This window comes from Trichosurus vulpecula, chromosome 5 (genome assembly GCF_011100635.1).
Source record: "Trichosurus vulpecula isolate mTriVul1 chromosome 5, mTriVul1.pri, whole genome shotgun sequence".
Lineage (NCBI taxonomy): Eukaryota > Metazoa > Chordata > Mammalia > Diprotodontia > Phalangeridae > Trichosurus > Trichosurus vulpecula.
The window spans coordinates 82,192,920-82,216,346 of NC_050577.1; the positions used below are offsets into that span (position 1 = coordinate 82,192,920).

Here is a 23,427-nt window from a genome sequence, read left to right on the forward strand (position 1 = left end):
AGCATAAAAAGAAAATCTTTTCTAGGTCTGAAATTGTTTGGGTTGCAGTTACAGAATTTGCCCAACAAAATACAATAATCCAACTTTTTTACAGAGCAACATATCAACAAGTATAAATATTTCTATTGTTTTTCAGTGGTGTTCAACTGTTCGTGACCATAATACAGCAGTCCCTTCTGTCCTCTACCATTTTTAGAATTCTGTCCATTGTTTTCATGATACTGTCTGTCTATCTTATCTTCTGCCATCCTTTTTTCCTTTTGCTTTCAATCTTTCCTAACATTAGGATCTTTTTCAGTGAGTCCTGACTTCTCATTATGTAGCCAAGATACTTAAGCTTCAGCTTCAATATTTGACCTTCCAGTGAATAACCTGAGTTAATTGCTTTAAGTGTTGACTGCTTTGACCTTCTTGCTGTCCAAGGGACTCTGAAGACTACTTTAGCACCACAGTTTGAAAGCATCAATTCTGCAGCATTCACTTTTCCTCTTCTACAACTTGTCCGACTCTCACAGCTGTATGTTGTTACTGGAAAAAACCATGGCTTTGAGTATATGTACCTTCGTTGGCAAGATGGTTCCTCTGCTTTTTAGTATGCTGTCTACAAATTCAGTTGACACTTTTTTGAGCACCTTTTGTGCTCGCCTGAGAGATGTACAAAGGTGACCGGCATATTGCCCCTGACCTTGAAGCATTTACAGTTGAGTAGAAAGGAATAAGAAATACATAGATAAATATAATACAGAGCAGAGCATAAATATTTCTAAGAAGTTTAGAATATGGTGACAATTTCAGGGTCCTTGGGAGATCACTTACTTGTGGTTGGGATGGTAGGATTTTATTTATCATTAGGTTAATATCAGAATCAGAGAAAAGTGATTCACAGTATCATTTTCATGAGTAAATCCACATTTAATGCAGTTTGAATAATAATCTTAAATCATATTTTTTATTTAGTGAAAAGAACTGACTTAATAAAGCAAAGATAACCTGTTCCCTCAACAATTATATGAAAAAACATTAAAATATTTAGCATTAGTTATACACTAGTCACTAGAATCTATTAGAAATAACAGTAGTGGTGATTTGGAATGTAATTTGTTGTCATTTTAGCTTTGTGCCTGACCTTATATTAAGGCTGCTAATATCTCCCAGTTCCTTCTTGCTTCATATATAGGAAAGGTGTTGTTTGAGAATTAGCCTTGCCACCACATCATTATTCTTGTGGTCATAACAATTCATTAAACAGTTTACCATTTTCCTTAATTTGGACCTGCTTACAGGAGGTAATGTCAAGAACACAGAAATCTTAGCCTTTTTGAAGTATACTAATTAACCCTTGCATAAGTGCTGTCCTCTTAAAGAACTGGGGACCATTTCAAAAACTCAGTAATTTAAGAAACTATAATACTATCAGTTTGGGATTACATCTCTTATAATTTAGCCAAAGGCCAGCCAGTCCACAAGCATTCCTTAATCACCTCACGTGCCAGCCACTGCTGGTGGTACAAAGAAAAGTCCCCCCCCCCCCCCCAAAAAAAAACAAACCCCCAATCCTTCTCTGAAGCAACAACAGTCTAATGGTAGAGACAAAACGCAAAAGCTATGTATATAAACAAGTTGTGCACAAGATAACTTAAATATAATCAGCAGAGGGAAGGCACAATCATGAATAAGGATCGAGAAAGTCTTCTTGCAGAAGGGGTTATAGAAGAGAAGTGAAGCCAGCCAGGAAAGCTGGGAGACGAGAGGTGAAGAGTGAGAGAGTACTTGATTGGAAGACAGCAGGTAAAAATGCCCACAGTTAGGGAATGAAACATCTAGCGCAAAGAAAAACAACAAAGGAGCCCAGTATCATTCAGTCTCAGAATATAAAAAGACAGGAAGAGGCCAGGTTATATGCTTTAGGAAGTTTAATTTGACAGCTGAAAGAAGGGTGAACTAGAGTGGGGAGAGTATTGAGGCAGGATGGTAATCCAGCTGAATATTGTAGTAATATTCTAGGTAGTATAGGGACAAGGTGATAAGGGCCTGTATCTAGGTCACTGTCAGACATGAATTTAATAGTTGGTGTAGTCAAAAATTTCATCACCAAGCAGATAGCCTGGTGAGATTGTCTAGACTGAACTTGACAGATCATTTGTAGCCATCCCTCAGTTTATACTCAAAGCTTTTCCAGCTTGGTAGTACTTGCCAGACTTTATATTCCATTGGCACAACCCTTCATAGTCCTGGGTCATTGGGCATGCCTTAGTAAAGCTTTCAAGTGGGACTAGTAAGAGCCATGAAGAAGAGAGGATTGGTCAAGATGACCTCTTGAGGTCATTTATAATTCTAAATCTGTTATCCTATAAAAGATTCACAGGATTTTGTATGTACTAGAATATTGTCTTATGTCAGGAGGAGTCATAAGGTAATGGATGAACAAGTAGCGTGGTGTCAGCAAGCTGTAGAACTGATATCCAAGCCTGTTTTTTGCAGCTATATTTCAAAAATGTTCAGGACCTTCACTGGTCATGTAAAGGATAGTTTTTAACTCCAGTCATCTGACTACAAATTCATTGTTATTTCTGCTGTACCACATTGCCCTCTTCTGGCTAATAGTGTTTGGAAATATGGTCTATCACATGACTAAATAAAATTTTTCTAAGCACAAATGGTCATCAGCCATCATTGAAGTCTAAGCATGTATGGCTTTTTAGAATTTGGTTTTTCCCTTCTTTAGCTTGATTTTGTTCTTGGATCTTAGATGTCTTTTCCTTGGTTAGAAAGATCATCGTTATTATGGATTTCTGATTTTTGCCAGCCTTTTCACATTCCTGCTGAGTAAAATATGGATTAGCCTAGCTGACCAATCCCCGGTTATATTTACAGTTTTTCCTTATCTGTTCCTTGTTTTCCTAATGGAAGATTTTATAGCTTGAAATCAATCTTTGGCCCGCTAAAGTAGGTATCCAATAAATATCCAATATTCAATTGCCTTCAACATACCAGGCAGTGTGCCAAGTCCCAGGATATAACCAAGTAATATTGATATTCTAAAAAATAAATGTCCTGTTTTTAGCTGAGATTTTGGACTTGCATAAAAATTTATAAATTTTTCGAAGGATACAGTGAACACAGTTTAACCATGATTTTATTGACCAGTGCTTAATATGTACATGAATTATTATACTATACTAAAGTAATTATTTCAGATGCTATTGAGGGATGTAGTCATTCACTAATAGTTTCAGACTAGTCTGCTTTTTCAGTTCTTGTAAATTTTTAAACAGCCTTTTGTCTTCTCTAAAATGTTTTTTGTCATTAATATTATTGATGCCTTTTTTTTGCATCAGATGTTAATCAGCCATGCCTCGTACCCACCTGATCCTCCCACCCCCAGCCTTCCCTCACCCATTGACCTCATTTAAATGTACATGCAAAATTCTACATCCATAGCACCCCACCCCTTGCCCCATTTCTTTAATGAAAGACCAGAGATATTTCTTCTTTGAGATGTTATAATTATAGAGTTGGAATGATTGGATATTATAATTAAATGGCCTTATTCATGTTTAGGGGTCGCATCTAAACAGTCTACCCACCACACATATCTTTTTAATCTGCTGTCAACTAAGAAACCAGATAGCTAAGCTTATCAAAATGAGAGCAAATTGAATCTAAAAGACCTTTTAGATAGAAATGCTTAAGCTTTTGTGCATAAACTCTCTAATCCGTATTTTGACCTCTTAAAGGTCCTTTTTTAAAAGCTTGAGATATTAAACTATGAGACTTCTTTTAGATTCCCTGGCTCATATCTTTTTCTGTAGTACCCCCATTCATTTATCTGTGAGTATTGCAGTTTTTCCCCCATTAAATACTAACTTTGTTTTTTGTTACAGAGAAGTCAGACTCAGTCTCCAACACCACCAAAGCCTCCATCTCCTAGCTTTGAATTAGGCTTGTCTAGTTTTCCACCTTTACCTGGAGCTGCAGGCAATTTGAAGACAGAGGATTTATTTGAGAACAGGTTGTCTAGCGTGGTAATGGGAACATCAAAAGAAAGAGTAAGTAATATGTATTATAAAAGGAGGAAAAATTATAAATATTTTGGATATATTGTCCCATCCTTGAAAATGTGTTTGTATAATAATGAAAGCATCTTCTTAGAATGTGTCACTAAATGAAATAGAGAGAAAAACACTCAACTCTTTCTACCCCAGTGCTGTGGCATGTAACTAATTCCAGCAGCTAAAGCCAGGTAAGTGGAAAATTGGCCTTAAGTTGGGAAGATCTGGGTTCGGGTGTCAATTTACTTCTCTGAGCCTCAGCCTCCTCTAGTAGATTAGCTCTGTACCACCTTCCAGCTTTAAAATCAGTCTCATTTACAACCTTGGGTACCAAAACAAAATGTGTCTAAAATACACAGGTTTTGTGCCTACCTTTCCTATAAATTCCACCTTTCAGCAGTACCTGGATGTTGTTGTGTCCCCTGGTGGACACTAACGTGCTTGTGTTCCTAGGGTAACAACTAGAAATGAGATTGAGATTTAGCTCTGGATCCATAACATATGCTTTCAGCTACTGGCTCACCCCAAATTCCCAACTCCTGCATCCTATCTGGATTTCCCGAGGTTGTACCTCTCCTTGCTCCTGCCTTTTGTGAATCTGGACTTTTGCACCATACAGAATGCAGCATCACCTTTGCTTAATTGAGGCATGACCACGAGCCTGGACTCTGTGCCAGCTTGGCTATGCCAAGCCTTCACGCTGTACTGGCTACCTGATTTCCTGCCTTCCCTGTCTCAAAACCTTGGTAATCCAGTTTAGCTATACATTATCCTCTTAAACTAGAGTACTTTGCCTCCTTTGCCTATTATGCCTTGCCAAGCCCCAGACTTGCATTATTCACACCATCTACCTCTACTCCTGTTCTTATTAAATAAAGCTGAAGAAAATCACAAAAATATGCTTATTTGAGGTGGCTACAAATTTATGTTGCATACTCTTAATAGGGTTCTCACTATAACAATTACCTCAGTCACCATTATGGCTATTCCAGACCTTTTCTTCCTTCCTTAACCCTCCTTTGGCACCCTCTTCCCCAGATCTCTTAGCAGAGGACTTGGCTTCCTACTAGTTAAAAAAAATTGAGAGGATTCTCTTCTCCCCTTTTCATCATCTCACATCAACCAAATATTTCCTTCATCCCTATGTCACATGAAGAAGTGGCACTCCTCCTTTACCATGCAAAATCATTTCCACATACAGGTGATCCCATTCCATTGTCTTCTCTAATTGATTGCCCCTTTGATCATTCCAACTCTATCACTAATCTTCATTCTCTCTGTTTGCTATTTGCTTCTCTACTACCTACATGTTCATGTCTCCCCTATTCTTAAAAAATCTTCACTTGATCCAACCATCCCCATTAGCTTTTGTCCTTTATCTTTCCTTCCTTTCTCACCTAAGCTCCTTGAGAAAGTCATCTCCGATGAATGCCCCCACTTCATCACCTCTGTCTCTTGTAAACCCTTTACAATTTGGCTTCTAGCATCATTGTTCTACTGAAACTGCTTTCTTCAAAGTTACCAGTGATAGCTTGATGGCCACATTTAATGGTTTTTTCTCAATCCTCATCCTTCTTGACCTGCAGCCTTTGGCATTGTTGATGGCCTTCATCTGGTTCCTCTCTAGGTTTTCATGACACTACTCTCTCTTGGTTCTTCTCTTTACCTTTCTGATTGCTCTTTTCTCCTCTTTTACTAGATCTTTATCTAGATTGCACCCAGTAACTGTAATAATTACTGACCCTTCTTCCTCTTTGCTGTCTTCATGATCTCATCAGCTTCCAAAGATTCAGTTATCCCTATGTAGATAATTCTCAAATCTCCTTATCTCCACCTAAACTCTGTCTTCATCTCGAGTATGACCTCACCAAGTACCTGTTGAACACCAGTAACTATATGGCCCATGGACATCTCAAACTCAGCATGTTTAAATAGAATGCATTATATTTTCCCTCAAACCCTCCCCCTTTCCTAACTCCCCTTTTTCTTTTGGTTCATAATTCCTTGCCATTCTCAACTCCCCACTCTGAGACTCTTCCTAAATCTTATCATTTCTACCTTCACATATCTCATATGTCCCCTTCTTTCTACTCCTACAGCTGTTGGTGGAATCCCTCATTGCATCACACCAGGACTATTGCTGTAGCCCTCTGATTGGTCTCGTTCTCTCAAGTGTCTTCCCACTCTTATCCACCCCCCATTCAGCTGTCAAAGAAAGCGCAGGTCAGAGCACGTCACTCCTTTTACTCAATAAACTCCAGTGACTCCTTGTTTCCTCTAGAATGAAATGTAAAATTCTGTCTTTTAAAGCCCTTTATATCACTACCCCTTTCTGCCTTTTCAGTCTTTTTACAATTTACCCTCTTCCCTATACTCTACCATCCAGTGTCCCCTGACCTTCTTGGTATACTTCTTATACTGTGATCCATTTTCATTGACTACTTCCTGTTCCTGAAAATCTTCTCCCTCACCTTCTTTACCTACTGGCTTCCTTCAAGATTCAGCTCAAATCTCACCTTCTATAATAAGCCTTACCCAAACTCATCCTCTTCTTGAGATTACCTTGTATTTATACTCTGATATATTGTATGGGTTTTGTAGTTCTTTGCTTATCCTCTCCACTAGTAGAATATGAGCTCTTTGAGACACAGGTCTATATGTTTTCTGTTTGTTTCCCTGCTGCTTAGCGCAGTGCTTCATATATGGTTAAGTGCTTAATAAATGCTTGTTGATAATGCTGATGACTTTGTAATGCACCTTGGAAGCATATTGTCAGGAAAGGCTTTTAATTCATTTTATGTAAATAGGTGATTTTCTGCTGCGCCGAACTCTTAACTTTTCAATTTAGTAATCAAGACATGCAACCAAGCCATGACTATTATGTGCATGTATTCAGGAAAATCAACAGAGTCCCTTATGATTTCTCTTTCTTGTTTACCTTTTCATACTTCTCTTGATTCTTGTCTTTGAAAGTCGTATTTTCTATTCAGCTCTGGTCTTTTCATTGAGAAAGCTTGAATGTCCCCTATTTTATTGGAAGTCCATATTTTGCCTTGGAGTATTATACTCAGTTTTGCTGGGTAGGTGATTCTTGGTTTTAATCCTAACTCCTTTGACCTTCAGAATATCGTATTCCAAGCCCTCGATCCCTTATTGTAGAAACTGATAGATCTTGTGTTATCCTGATTGTGTCTCCACAATACTCAAATTGTTTCTTTTTGGCTGCTTGCAGTATTTTCTCCTTGACCTGGGAACTCTGGAATTTGGCAACAATATTCCTAGGAGTTATTTTTTTGGGATCTTTCTGAGGGGACAATCTGTGGATTCTTTCACTTTCTATTTTACCCCTTTGGCTTTACAATATCAGGGCAGTTTTCTTTGATAATTTCTTGAAGGATGATGTCTAGGCTCCTTTTTTGATCCTGGCTTTCAGGTAGTCCAATAATTTTTAAATTGTCTCTCCTAGATCTATTTTCCAGGTCAGTGGTTTTTCCAGTGAGATATTTCACATTGTCTTCCATTTTTTCATTCCTTTGGTTCTGTTTTATAATATCTTGATTTCTCATAAAGTCACTAGCTTCCACTTGCTCCATTCTAATTTTTAAGGTAGTATTTTCTTCAGTGGTCTTTTGAAGCTCCTTTTCCATTTGGCTAATTCTGTCTTTCAAGGCATTCTTCTCCTCATTGGCTTTTTAGAGCTCTTTTGCCGTTTGAGTTAGTCTATTTTTTAAAGTGTTATTTTCTTCAGTATTTTTTTGGGTCTCCTTAGAAAGTCACTGACATGTTTTTCATGATTTTCTTGCATCACTCTCATTTCTCTTCCCAATTTTTCCTCTACTTTTCTTACTTGCTTTTCCAAATCCTTTTTGAGCTCTTCCATGGCCTGAGACCAATTCATATTTTTTTTGGAGGCTTTTGATGTAGGCTCTTTGACTTTGTTGACTTCTTCTGGCTGTATGTTTTGGTCTTCTTTGTCACCAAAAAAAGATTCAGACTTTGAGTCTGAGTCTGCGTCCTTTTACACTGTCTGGCAATGTTCCCAGCCAACTACTTGACCTTTGAACTTTTTGTCAGGGTATGACTGCTTATAGAGTTACTTTGTCCTAAGCTTTAGGGACTGCACTGCTCTTTTCAGAGCTATTTCTCCACAGCAAATTCTGCCACACCAGTGCTCCTCCTCCCCCAAGAACCGCCAACTAGGATTGTGACCCAGATCCAAGTAGGACAAAGTAGGCTCTGCATTCCCATTGTCATCTGCCACTTAATTCCTCCCACCAGGTGGGCCTGGGGCCAGCTGCAGCTGGAGCTCTGGAAGCAGCTGCAGAGCTGCAATACCTCTGCCACCCCCTGGGCTGGGGCCAACTGCGGACTCCTCTCACTCCAATCCAGCAGTTTTTCCACTAACTTGCTCTGTTGTCTTTGGTGTTTGTGGATTGAGAAGTCTGGTAACTGCCACAGCTCAATGATGCAGGGCCCTACAGCCTGTTTTGCCCAGCTCCTGGTCTGGTTGGTCCTGATGCAGCCCTTGCTGGGCTGTACTCTGTTCCCAGCACCGTGTGATAGACCCTTCCCAGCAATCATCCAGGCTTTCCTGGCCTGGAGCCCTGCAACCCTCTTCTATTTCATGGTTTCTGCAGTCTAGAATTTGTTTAGAGCCATTTTTTACAGGGGTTTGGAGGGACCTGGGGGAGAGCTTAAGCAAGTCCCTGATTTCTAGCTGCCATCTTGGCTTCACCCCCTAGAAAGAAATTTTTAACATGATACCCACCTAGAGTTTTGATACCAACCAGCAAAATAGCCATAATTGCTTAGCGTTACATTTCCCAGACTGTATACTGGTGAACTCAGGTGCATGATGGGATAATTTAAATTTTCAAGAGAAAAAGTTGCTGCATTGTTTTTTATTGTTTCTTTACATATATTTGATGATATTTTAAGTGGGTATTTGGCCTAGGGGCACTATGAAAAAAAATGTTTAGACACTAAGGTTGCCACTAGCTTAGTTTGTAAGCTTAGGGATACAGATCTCTTTTTCTGTATTTACATGATATTGTTTTTTATTTATCATGATGCATTTGATACTTAGATCTGTAAATTCGCTGTTATGAGTACTTCTTCCATTGATACTGATAATTAGCCAAGATATTTGTAGACAGTTTGTCTCAAGTTATGGCCAAAATAATGTATGACCTGATAGCTAGACTTGTGAGTATAATTATTTCTAAATTTAGCCAGTCATTGTTCAAACAAGAGAAATCTAGCTCCTCCACACTGAACCAAGATTCGAAGCCATTCCAGTCTGGCAGGATCACCCACAACTTAGATTTTGTTGATGTAGCCTTCAATAAACTAGCATTATATTCATGACATTGTTGACGTATAGGAGTAAACTCGAATGGAAGAGTTTTAAGGCAGAAAAACGTTTAGAATGCAAAGCTCCTTACTTCAGAACATTTAAGTGTCCACAGTCATTCTTTTACAAATTATGAAAGGCTTTATTTTTTCCCAGAAACATTTTTTTAAAGATTCTCCTCTTTTTAAATCTTGAGCTCCAAATTCTCTCCCACATACTGCAGACAAACAAAATGTTACCCATCATACATGTGAAATCATGCGACATACATTTCCATATTAGCCGTATTGCCCAAAAAAAGACAAAAACAAAAAAGTAAAGAAAATGAGAAAACTATCCTTTAGTTTGCACTCCAAGTTCATCAGTTCTCTCTCTGTAGGTAAATAGCATTTTTTTTTCATCATGGGTCTTCTAATTGTCTTGAATTATTGCATTGATTAGAGCTGCCACGTCTTTCATTGTTGATCATCATGACAACATTGCTCCTAATGTGCACAGTGATCTCCCAGTTCTTCTCACTTTGCATCATGTGCATGGGTCTTGCGTATTTTTTTCTGAAACTACTCCCCTAATTTTCTTGCATCACTCTCCTTTCTTTTCCCAGTTTTTCCTCTACTGCTTTTATCTCTACCACTTCTAGGAATTCTTGTTGGGCTTGTGTCTAATTAGCATTTTCTTTGAGGCTTCGGTTGTATTTGTTTTCACATTGTTGTCTTCTGAGTTTATGTCTTCCTTGCCACTGTAGTAGCTTTTTATGGTCAAATCCTTTTTTGTTGTTGTTTGCTCATTTTTTTCAGCCTGTTCCTTGGCTTGAAACTTCAAGTTAAAGTTGGGCTCTGTTCACCTGGGGTTGGGGAGGCACTATCCCAAGCTTCAGGCTTTTTCATGCTGCTGTTTTCAGAGCTAGTTCTAGGGATCTGCAAGTTTTTGGTGCTTCCAAGGTGATGTGATCCTGAGAGAGGTATGGTCACTGCTCTTATCTTTACCAAGGAAGGGTCCCTGGTCTGCTGTAGCTGCAGGCACTGGTACTCCTCTCTGCTTTGGAACTGTGAGTAGGGCCCCTGCTCCCTTGTAACAAACCACTAGCCCTCTCCTCTGGCCTATGGAACCAGAAGTATATATAGGCAGTAGAGTTGCCAAATCTGATTTCAGTAGTAATTTTAAAGTTATTTGAAAGGAAATGTGAGAGGCCAGCTGGGTTGCTGTCTATATTCTGCTATCTTGAGTCTGTCCAACCTGTGATCAATTTTGATTTAGGTACTGTTGCAAATCACAGCTCATCCTTGCTTTCTCATCTTGTACCATTCTTGTCCATGTTCTTCATTTTAACTCTTTATAGAATAACTAAAGGTTCAGTAGGTTTTTCTCTGCGTCTGTTTAATACCTTGGGTATAGCAGTGCAGCATCTGGTTTGGACGTTCTTGTCACTGTATGATTAGCCAACCCCTTTACCCAGTCATAGATGTAATAGTTGGTTTCTTTCTGTTGCTTCTAATGCACAAGTTATCTATTGGCAGTATACTACATCCTTGTCACACCCATTGTTTCAGTGACACACTGTCTTTCTATTACATGGATGTACCAGTGTGTTTAGCTAACTCCTACCTTGAGAGTCTTTCCTAATTTTTTACTATTACAAGTAACATTGCTACAAATGTTTTCACATAGGAAGTCCTGTTATATCACTTGTTCTTTGCCAAATTGACATATTGTACCAATTTTCAATATCACCAATGACCCAAAACTCTTAACATCAATAAGTTTTAACTTTTTACAAATTTGGACATGAAGTGATACCTCAAAATTATTTAACGTTATATATTTTAAAATTGTTAGCAAGGTCAAACATTTTTCAAATAGTAATTTACAGTTGGGTTGGGGTTTTTTTTAATACTCTATACCTGTTCCTTTTGTCATTTTTCTATTGGTGACTGGGTATTATATTTATACTTTTATACCAGTTCCTTAAAGATTCTATATTTCAGATTTCTCTGTGGGAGGGAATACATTTCAGGCACGTTGGATTAACCGTGCAAAGGCATGGACATATGGGAGTTGGATTTCTTTTAAAGAACTAAAAGCAATAGGCCATTTAGTCTGGTTTAGAGAGTTCCTACAGAACAGCCCAGGAAGTTTTGTTTTTATTATCTCCATGCTTTAAAAGAATGGTATGTATTGTTATATAACACTTCCATAGAGGATCCTACCTGTGTTCTAGAGTCCTTCCTCTGGTTGCTGTAATATTTTAAGTAAGTCTGTGCACTCCTCAGGCGGTCTTTTAATTATAAATCATTACGATGATTTTATGTTAACATTATTATATTATTTATTAAGTACATGACTAGCTTACTTCCTTTTTCCTGTCATACGTGTCCATAATGGTATCTATAATAATTGTTAAGGTAATTATAATATGTGCTTACCCAGCACATTTTCTTATTTAAAGTTTCTCTGATTCCTCTGAAATTTAGGGAATCCTTAAAAAGGAGAACTCCCCTATGGTATTTTCTTAGATTTTATTAGAGCAGAAGTTGGCAAACTTTGAAAGATGAGGTGCCAAGATTCCAGTATTTCAGTCCTTACTCTTTCAGTCCTGTGTCCCCATGCACTAAAAAATGATAGCATTTTGACGCTTCTTGCCCCTCTCTCTAAATGATTTAACGTTACCCTTATTGTCACAGATTCATTAGGCAGCAGACTCCTGTTTTGTAGCCATAAACTGCTTTTTTATATAAATCACTTATTTCTTGTACCTCTTGAAAATGAACTGAATTCAGTTATTTTGTTTTTCCCTCTTTTTAGCCCGTGAATGTGGATGCAAGTACAAACACTATTCCTTCAGTAATGCCTAGAGAGCCTTCAGTGTCAGGTTCTTCTGTTCTGTCAGCAGCGTATGAACAGTCTCCTTCCCCAGTCCAGTTACCTGAGTAAGGATTTGAATTTTCACAACTGTGTCTTTGATTTTATTAATTTTGAATCCAGAATTAGAGAAGACATTAAAGATCTGTCTATTCACTATAAAAAAAAGAATGTTGTTTCATGGTAAGCTGTTAGTAAATGAAATAAATTTATTCTTTTTTAAATTATCTGATGATAAATTTTTAAAAATCATGAGAACTAAGCCTACCCTTTAAATTGGGTATGTATCCCCTAATAAAAAGCTTGTATTACTCCTTCAGAAGATATGCACGCGCGCGCGCGCACACACACATTTACATACATACATACTTATCTATATGCATATATGTATGTGTGTGTGTGTATATAGTTACTGTTACATAGTTTTACTGAATATTGTTGTTTGCTCTTTGCAAATGTTTATATATCCAAATAAAATCCTGTACAGATTTCCATCTTGGTTCTCTTTGTTTCATGTATTTGAAGTTATCTGAGACCTTGAAAGCAAGTAATTTTTTTAAATTATTTTTGATTGTCTCCTATTTAGAAAGGTTTTGCTTTGTGTGGAAATAACATTAATTTTTTTCATTATTTGATTAATTATGAGGGTGATATATTTATTTTGTATCCAGAGTCTATCTTCTGGTAGAATATGCATTAACTTTTTAACACTTTTTTTACTACTTGGTTCTAATAATTGGGCATCAGATGTAAAAGTACAGGAATCTGTCTTCAAATTTACATGTAACATTGTTTTACAGAGAATCCAAGATTGTGGAAAACAAGCAGAGGGAAACGCACAGTGTGGAACGGCTTCCTTGTGCCCTTGCTCCCACTGCGTGTAGATCGGTGCAAGTCAATGGAGTTCCAGCAGTATGTCTCTAACTCTTCTTCCTTCTAAATTGCCTAATCTGTTCATATACATATATATGTATGTATGTATGTATGTATGTATAACTCTCCTGGGTGCTGCTCAGGAGGCTTATTTTCTTATGTATCTCTTTTTTTTTAACAATTTTTTTAAAATTTAATTTATTTAATATATTTAGTTTTCAGCATTGATTTTCACAAGAGTTTGAATTATGAATTTTCTCCCCATTTCTACCCTCCTGCCCACTCCAAGATGGCATATATTCTGGTTGCCCCGTTCCCCAGTCAGCCCTCACTTCTGTCACCCCACTCCCCTCCCATCCCCCTTTCCCTTCTTCTCTTGTAGCCTGTGTATCTTATTTCCTAGTTCCATGCAAAAACTTGTTTGTTTGTTTTTGAACGTCTGTTTTTAAAACTTTGAGTTCCAAATTCTCTCCCCTCTTCCTTCCCCGCCCACCCTCCCTAAGAAGGCAAGCAATTCAACATAGGCCACATGTGTATCATTATGTAAAACCCTTCCACAATACTCATGTTGTGAAAGATTAACTATGTTTTGCTCCTTCCTAACCTATCCCCTTTATTGAATTTTCTCCTTTGACCCTGTCCCTTTTCAAAAGTGTTTGTTTTTGATTACCGCCCTCCCATGTCTGCCCTCCCTTCTATCTTCCCCCCTCTTTTATCTTCTTCCTGCTTCTTTCCTGTGGGGTAAGATACCCAATTGAGTGTATATGGTATTCCCTCCTCAGGTCAAATCTGATGAGAGCAAGATTTACTCATTCCTCCTCACCTGCCCCCTCTTCCCTTCCTACAGAACCGTTTTTTCTTGCCACTTTTATGCAAGATAATTTACCCCATTCTGTCTCTCCCTTTCTCCCTCTCTCAATATATTCCTCTCTTATCCCTTAATTTGATTTTTTTTTAGATATCCCTTCATGTTCAACTCACCCTGTGCCCTCTGTCTCTCTCTGTCTCTCTGTCTCTCTCTCTCTCTCTCTGTCTCTCTCTCTCTGTCTCTCTCTCTCTCTCTCTCTCTCTATATATATATATATATGTATACACACACACACCTACATATATACATACATAGACACACATGTGTGTATATATATACACATACATACATACATACATACATACATACATACATACATACATACGTGTGTGTATATATGTATATATATGCATATTCCTTTCGACTACTCTGATACTAAGGTCTCATGAATCATACACATCATCTTTCCATATAGGAATGTAAACAAAACAGTTCAACTTTAGTAAGTCCCTTGTGATTTCTCTTTCTTGTTTACCGTTTCATGCTTCTCTTGATTCTTGTGTTTGAAAGTCAAATTTTCTATTCAGCTCTGGTCTTTTCACTGAGAAAGCTTGAAAGTCCTCTATTTTATTGAAAGTCAATATTTTGCCTTGGAGCATGATACTCAGTTTTGCTGGGTAGGTGATTCTTGGTTTTAATCCTAGCTCCATTGACCTCCAGAATATCATAATTCCAAGCCCTTCGATCCCTTAATGTAGAAGCTGCTAGATCCTGTGTTATCCTGATTTTTTTTCCACAATACTCAAATTGTTTCATTCTGGCTGCTTGCAGTATTTTCTCCTTGACCTGGGAGCTCTGGAATTTGGCAACAATATTCCTAGGAGTTTTCTTTTTGAGGGGGCGATCTGTGGATTTTTTCAATTTCTATTTTACCCTCTGGCTCTAGAATATCAGGGCAGTTCTCTTTGATAATTTCTTGAAAGATGACATCTAGGCTCTTTTTTTGATCATGGCTTTCAGGTAGTCCAGTAATTTTTAAATTATCTCTCCTGGATCTATTTTCTAGGTCAGTGGTTTTTTCCAATGAGATATTTCACATTGTCTTCCACTTTTTCATTCCTTTGGTTCTGTTTTATAATATCTTGATTTTTCATCAAGTCACTCGCTTCCACTTGCTCCAGTCTCATTTTTAAGGTAGTATTTTCTTCAGTGGTCTTTTGGAGCTCCTTTTACATTTGCCTCATTCTGCCTTTCAAGGCATTCTTCTCCTCATTGGCTTTTTGGAGCTCTTTTGCCGTTTGAGTTAGTCTATTTTTTAAGGTGTTGTTTTCTTCAATATTTTTTTCAGTATTTTTTTGGGTGTCCTTTAGCAAGTCATTGACTTGTTTTTCATGGTTTTCTCACATCATTCTCGTTTCTCTTCCCAATTTTTCCTCTACTTCTCTAACTTGCTTTTCCAAATCCTTTTTGAGCTCTTGCATGGCCTGAGACCAGTTCATGTTTTTCTTGGAGGCTTTTGATGTAGGCTCTTTGACTTTGATGACTTCTTCTGGCTGTATGTTTTGGTCTTCTTTGTCACCAGAGAAAGATTCCAAAGTCTGAGACTGAATCTGGGTGTGTTTTCACTGCCTGGCCATGTTTCCAGCCAACTTACTTGACCCTTGAGTTTTTCATCGGGGTATGACTGCTTGTAGAGTAAAGAGTACTTTGTTCCAAGCTTGAAGGGATGTGCCGTTGATTTCAGAGCTATTTGTATACTGCCAGCTCTGCCACACCAGCACTCCTCCTTCCCCAAGAACCCCCAGCCTGGACCTGACTCAGATCTTCAGCAGGCTGTGCACTCCTGCTCTGATCTGCCACTTAATTCCTCCCACCAGGTGGGCCTGGGGCTGGAAGCAGCTGCAGCTGTAGTTATGTAGCTGCACCACCCTCACTGCCCCCCAGGGGCTGGTGGCTGAACCGTCAATTCTTTTCACTCTGTCTCCTGCAGCTTTTCCCACTAACCTTCTCTGTTGTCATTGGTGTTTGTGGGTTGAGAAGTCTGGTAACTGCCATAGCTCACTGATTCAGGGTGCTAGCGCCTGTTCCACCTGGCTCCTGTCTGGTTGGTCCTGCCGCCGTCCACGCTGGGCTCTGCTCCCCTCAGCTCTGTGTGTGATAGACTTCATCCAGGGACCATCCAGGCTGTCCTGGGCTGGATCCCTGCTTCCCTCTGCTATTTTGTGGGTTCTGCAGTTCTAGAATTTGTTCAAAGCCATTTTTTGTAGGTTTTTTGGAGGGACCTGGTGGGGAGCTCATGCAAGTCCCTGCTTTCCAGCTGCCATCTTGGCTCCACCCCACCGAGTCTTATTTTCAATAAGCTCTAGGTTTTTTCTTCACTTTTATGAAGTAATTTTGGTACTGGGGATGTTCTTTCAGTTTACTGATTTTTCTTTTAATAGCTTCAGTGATCTGTCATTTGCAGTTATAAATGCAAATCAGCAACTTATCAGAAGTGAGCTTCCAAAGCTCTTCTGTATTCCCCTTTACATTTCCCCTCATTGAGATGCCATCCTCTTTCTGTTGAGGACACCAGTATCCTTGCAGAAACTCAATGTCATTTTTTATAAGCATTACCTTCCCAAGTCTTGTCAGTTCTACCTTCCCAGCATAATTTGCTTCCATCCCCTTCTCTCCTCTCCCATTGTCAGCACTTTATTTCAAGCCATAAATCATATTGCAGTCGTATCCTAATTGGACCTTTCTTCCCTGTCTTCCTCATAGCCTCCAAAGTCTTTCTAAACCACAAGTTTCCCTTTTCTCCACAAACTCCCATCTCTAGCCCTCTGTGATTTGGAGGTAATAGAATTTTTAAGTAGCGGTCTATCCCTAGTATTAATTAGTCTTTAGTAAAGAGTTGCAGATTACACAAACAGTATTACGAAGCACTCTGTAACTCTTGAAAGTAGGAAGAGAAAAAGAGGAATTTGACTTGGGTGCATTTTACTAGGCTTCTTTATGCTCTTGTTTTCAACCTCCTTATAGAAAAATTAATAGAGGAAGGATTATATTCGTACTGTCTGTTTTTCAGTGCTTTCTCTTTTTCTGCATCTTCATCCTTTTCTTAGAATCTTTTACTTGAACCTCAGAATTCTTAAGATTATGTATAATTGGTCTAAGATAAGAAACAGTCAATTGATTCTGCAATTTCATTATTGTTTTTTGAGCATTGACTAAAAAACATTGGCTTGACCTTAAATTTAGGCCTTTTTAAATATAGAATCAAGTTGAAATTGTTATGTTCCAATATGTTTTGATTTTATCTTCTGAGCTTCATTTACACTTAACCAACTTATTACTAAAGAGTAATCATTTTGTGCTTACAATTTAAGAGTCTTGTTTATTCCCAATTTCCCAGGAGTTGAGAAAACCCAGTTATGCAGAAATTTGCCAGAGAACAACTAAAGAGTTGCCACCACCTCCTCCTCTTTTACAAGCTCAGAAAGAACAGAAGCCAAACTCTGCTGTCTGTGGGAAAGAAGAGAAGAAGCCCACTGAGCCACCGTTGGAAAGATGCCGAGAACCTCCTCCTTCAAAATCAAATCCAGGACACCCCAAAGACCAGAGGAGACAGTCAGGCCGCAGATCCCCACTGTCAGCTCCTGGGAAGCGTTTGAATAAGGAACAGAGCACACCTCCCAGATCTCCCCAGTGAACCGTGTTTGTGGGTGGGTGGGTGGGGACTGAAGAAGAGTTCTGTTTACCAAGGTTCCCATTTGGAATACGGAGCATGAGTTGCTGGTTAGGAGCTTGCAGTGGTACACGAGGCATGTGAAATGCCTTCAAGTTACTTTTCTTCTATGAAAAATTATTTTCCCCTCTTGAAAAACAGTCTATTTTTTCAGGATTTAATTGATCTAAACCTTATGTTTAGGTTGGTGCTTAACTGGAGGTGATGCATAAAGTCTGATTTTTTTTCAGGATAGAAAATGCATTTATCTTATTAACAAATTGATATTTTTTATTAAGCCTCCATGTGGCTATGAATGCAAGCTATATATATAGTAAGTTTTTCTAAATTAAGCAGAACTCTACTGCTTCATTTTTTTAAAAATAACTGGTCTGGAAGTACATAACCTTAAAATGACTAAATAGACTGATGATGGCTGGTGACAGCTAGTATTGAGAGTGCAGGAAGAGCAGACAAGTGTTACAAAATGCTGGCACGTGTAACTGGGAGGAAATTTTTTTAGGTTATTATGACTCATTTGGGCATAGGAAATTGCACTTTTGGGTAAACTAAATGGTTGTTTCTGTCATTTTAAATTTTTAATTGGTATTTGATCTTCAGTGCAAATGAATGATAAACAACCTGTGGAGAGCACCATAGAGAATATGTTTGAGTTTTGATTTACTGCAAGCGAGTAACCAGCTTCTCACTCCATATTAAAGTAGATTAGACTACATTTAACGAATTCAAAGCACATTGTGAATAGAAGGAAAAAACAATTCCATAAACTTTCATTGTGGAGAGGTGCCCATAGATACATGTTACTACAAAGTAGCACTGTCATGTTTTTTTGATAACCTGAAAGTTTGCATTCTTGGTCTGACAAGGAAGCTGATACAAGTCACCACTGTACCTTCTGCTTCCCCCTTATTCTATGCTCATGCTTTGTGTAGATTTCTTTCAACTCTGCCCCAAGTGCTCTTTGAAAGAGTCCATATATTTAGTCAACTGAGGGTTGACATCTTCCTTTACCTCCTAACATTGGCATATAGATGTAAAAATTTTTTTAAGTGTGAGAGAATGGTGTTTGTTGGGGATTTTTTTTTTATGTGCTGGAGAAAAATCCCTGCTTTTCCTCTGAGATGAGGTTTCTCTTATTGATTCACTTCTAGAAGTGCTACACTTCTGAAGAACAAGGATGCACTAAATTAGCAAGTTTCTAATAAAGTTAAATATAAATTATTTTTGTTTTAAAATGCCTAAGGTTTTTCTTTAAGTATTCTAAGCAGCAGGCAGTTAAAATGATACTATTTCCTGCTGAATGTAACCATACAACTTATTCCATAAATGTTTATTTAAAAGAACTGATTTTTTTTAAGAAATTATTTCCATCCAATATTTAAAGACTTGAATTTTATTTAAACTTGAAAATGACTTTGCCTTAACTTTTGTATAAGACAGCGTAGCGTTAATGAAGACTGGCCCGCTGGGTTGTCATGAGTGGAATACAGGATTACTCAGTTACCATATATATCTAGGGTCATTGGTTTTACTGGGTAAACTTACTGTAGAACAGGTAGTGGCAGTTTTTGTAATATACCTTAAAGATCCTAAACAGTTGAACTTTTTCAGATTGTTGAAAAATGCTGTAAATGCAAATAGTCAATACTGTATTAAATATGTGCACTTGGAAGTGTGTGCTTTGCTTGTACAGTTGTAAATAATCAGAACATATAAAAAGGTACCCTAAAGAAAAATCTGATAAAAATTATTGATATATTATAAATGTTGCTGTTGAGCTGGATGTAGATAAACTAAATGTTGTGGTTTGAGTATTACTTTAATTTGTTGATGTTTTTTTTTCTTTTTCTTTTATTCTGGTGTGCTGAACTGACTCTGCCTCTTCACTGCAAAAGGGAAATGGGGGAAAATTTTTTTATTTAAAAACCCTCAGATGTTTTCATACTCACCTTTAAAAGTGTGCATTTTATTTAGTATGTGTGTCTTGTAATTTAATGTAAATAGACAATTGGGAGTCTAGTCAAGTATAAGATAAAAAAGATAAATTTTAAAAAGATGGTCCATTAAAATAGTATTTGTGAATATGAAACTAAGCATCATTAAGAATGCCTTCTCCCTCCCCCTGCCAAAAAAAAAATCATACTCTGATATTTTTTGATCTCTTCTAATAGTATAAAAACTCAAAAAGGTACAAAAATAATTTTCAGATACTTAAATAAGAATATATAATTTATTTCCTTTCATTTGCCAAATAGCTGAGTATAGAATCAAAATTAATTGGCTTTTTAAATCCAAATTAAATTGGACTGCAAGAAAGATTGTAAGGGCAAGCTAAGACCTGATTACTTTTTAATATTGCACACTTTATTGTGAGAAGAGATGGAACATGAACAACCACAGTCATCACCGAGATTACCAAACCCATCGAGTCACTGGATTTTAATATTTATTTTCCCCCCTCTGGACAGTGAATGTGGCAGTTAGATTTGTACATGGTTAAAGCCAGCTGTGATGATTTACTTTGTTTGCCCGTTGAACATGTAAAGCTCAACAGCTGCAAACAATTTATTAAAAAGGTCATTTAACAGCAACAGTATACAGCTAATCATAGTGAACTGGTACATTATAAGGTAATATATTGAGACCAGCAGGATATGTTGTGCTGTTTTAATGTATTCTGCTGCCATTTGTACTAGGTCAATACACTGTAATTACTGCTTACCCAGCAATAGTCTGTTGCATCCAGAGTTTAAACCTTGCTGTGATGTGGTTTTTATAGCTTTCTTTTTAATTAAGCAAAGGTGATATGCCAAATAGCTGTATGATAATAGAAAAATCATACTGCAATTACTTTGAGATTTTTCCACTCACTGACAAATTGAGGCCATCAGAATAGAAAGCTGTGATGCTACATGCAGACTTTTGCAATGGGACATATAGCTAATAACTGCGGCTTTCATAAATTCAACTTAAAACCCTCCTAGCAAGCAGTATCTCTAGAATCAGAGGTGCAGCAATTAAAATTGGAATTTTTAACCTGTGAAATTGCGTGGTAACATTTTTCAGGCATGTAAGAATAGTACAGAATCTGGCCCAGAGTTCCTGTAAATTAATTTAGAGCGGTGTGGTTATTTTTGAAGTTAGTGCCATGACACTTCAGATCAGCCCCTTTGCCCCCACGATTTCATCATCATTGGTCGCTAGAAGTCACCTGATACAGTGACAACAAACTTACTTTGTTGTGTTATCTTTTAACGTTTCAGCAGTTGTCATGAAAAAGGTCTTGTTTGAATGTGATTCATTGTTTCCCTAGAGCACCAGCTGACTAATGGTGCGTACTGCTTTGTATCTCCTAAATTTAGCTTGCTGTGGTTAAGGGTTTTATGTGCTTTGTAACCTATTACACAAATAGCAGCAGACAATCAAAGGTTTAAGGAGAAAGTTAACAGCTGCCAATTTGGGAACTAGAAGTGGAATATGGAAGCTTCGTTGAGGGTTTTTGTTTTTGTTCTACTTTTTCCATTAAGACTGGAATCAAGCTTACATGTAAACTATTGGTAATTTAAGTTTCTTTTTGTGTCAACAATGTAAAACTGTCTAATTTGAAAAATGTAGGTTATGAAAAATAAAGATTTAGGCACTGTTCAATTTTTCTTTTGATTTTTTTTTAAATTAAAGTTTTCTTCAAGAATATTTTTTTAACTTTTTGTCTATTCACATTGATGTCTACATTAATGGAAAATAAGTTGCCTACAAATTGTTTGAATTATGGAAGTTTCTCTGACTTGTACATAATTCTGATTATTTATATGAACTGCCACATAAGGTTTTTTTCAGTCTGGCTAAAGTTGTTTAAGGTTGTTTAATGAAAAATAAAATTGAGCACTAAAATCAGTAATGTTCATTATGAAATAGGGAATTAAACCCAAGCCATAAAGTAAATGCAGAAATATCTCAGTACTGGTTTTTTTAAGAACTGAATTAGATTCTCTTCCAAAGCACTGTCCCCTAAGGCAGTTTGTATTGCTGTCAAGTGATCACATCGGTTTTCAGTTCCATAAAGGTGTTGTATGACAATAAAATCCGAAAACAAATTTATTCATCAGTTCCTTTAAAAAAAGGTGATAGAAAATTATTTCACGTGTTTATTTCCCCTAATTTGTGAAAGAATGAATGAGGTTTTTTTTTTAAGCAAGCTCAGCAGATGAATGGGTAGGTTTTGATGCTTAACAATTTGAAAATAAATACTATGAAAAACGGCTACTGTGTGTTCTTTAAATAGCAAACATTACACTTTTTATTTAGTATGCTGGCAGTTTAGCTGGCAAAAGTAACCTTTGTATTCTTTGTGTCCAAATGATCACTGGAAATGAATGAGTAATTCTAATTGACATTGGGTGAAAGCACCATATTAAATACTAGAATTTCCACACATTTAAGTTAGTGCTGAGATTAAGAACAACATTAGCAAAAAAAAAATGGCATCCTTCTGCTTTTTTGTCTTAAAATTGCTACTGTAGATTTACATGTATGCCGTAAGAGTTTTTACGAGTTTGAGATGGTTAATGCTATTTCACAGGTTCATATGATTGGAGAAATTATAATGGTTTTCTTATGTGCTGTCGAATAGCTTCCAAGTTCATGAAGATGGCTGCATTTAAAAATTAGGTTAACAAAATATTCTTGTTAAATATGTTTTTAAAACTGCCTTTTCTAAGCCATTTCTTTAGTAGATTTTCTTCAAAGTTGCACAACTCTAAGCTCCTCAGCCATTTCATTCAGTAGCATCTAGGAAACTGAGCAATGCTATAAAATCATAACTAGCCTATGGTATTTACCTTGTTTAGCGGTTCTAGGGAGATGACAGTTTCACTGTTGTTAAAGTGGACTTAATGGAGTGACAAATCTGCTTTCTGGAAACTGAAAGAGTGTAGCAGGAATAGATGGAAATCTTCTCCCCCCTTTCCCAAGAGCCAGCTAAGTGTTGAACTGGCTCCATGCCTAACTGCCTCTTTTTCCATTCCAGCTCTTCCTATCATTTGTCACCAATGGTGGTAAAATTTTTATCCTTTAGGAGGAACAGGTGGTAGGCTTATCTGCTGGGACAGAGAAAAGACTCTTGACCCTTCCCTAAAAAGTGCAGGTGATCATGGTTCCTTGAGGTGGGTGAATTTTCCATTTTTGACAAGTCTAAGCTTGATACCTCCCTCCCTTGTCCCAACAAAAACACCCTTCCCCTCCCTGCCCTGGTGTGTGTATGTAGTTATGGTGCTTTTATCATTCTCATGATGCAGATCTGTAACAGTGAGTAGTTTTCCCATTTTCCTTCTATCCTTTACTTCCTTCTTCTAGAGAGTTTGGGGATGGGGAGACCTCATAGGGATGGACCAGCAAGGGACTTTCTCCTCATGTGTGTGTACTTACTTGTACCTTCTCCTCTGAGAGGGTATTAAAGTCTCTAGGTGGCTCAGTGGAATGATCACTGAGCCTGGACTCAGGAAGACTCAAGTTCAAATCCAGCCTCAGACGCTTAGTAGCTGGGTCACCCTTGTTGAGTCAGTCTCTGCCTCAGTTTCCTCAACTGTAAAATGGGAGTAGTAGCACCGCATTCCCAGGGTTGTTTTAAGGGTTAAATGAGATATTTGTAAAGTACTTAGTAATGTGTCTGGCACATAGTAAGTGTTCTATAAATGCTTATCCCCGTTTCCCCCAATCTTAAGTCTTGAGTGTAAGGGACAGTTTTGGTTCTGTC

At 37.6% G+C, this 23,427-nt stretch overlaps 1 protein-coding gene across 3 annotated transcripts in view; it reads left to right on the forward strand.

Moving 5' to 3' along the window:
• LARP4B (La ribonucleoprotein 4B) overlaps nt 1-17,639 on the forward strand; it is a 163,048-nt gene extending 145,409 nt beyond the window's left edge. For all 3 annotated transcript variants that reach the window (XM_036759448.1, XM_036759449.1, XM_036759447.1), the window contains 4 exons: nt 3,885-4,049; nt 12,208-12,332; nt 13,065-13,176; nt 17,343-17,639. In XM_036759448.1, the coding sequence (XP_036615343.1) occupies nt 3,885-4,049; nt 12,208-12,332; nt 13,065-13,176; nt 17,343-17,639 (699 nt within the window). The remainder of the gene's footprint in view (nt 1-3,884; nt 4,050-12,207; nt 12,333-13,064; nt 13,177-17,342) is intronic.
• The last annotated feature ends 5,788 nt before the right edge of the window (nt 17,640-23,427 follow it).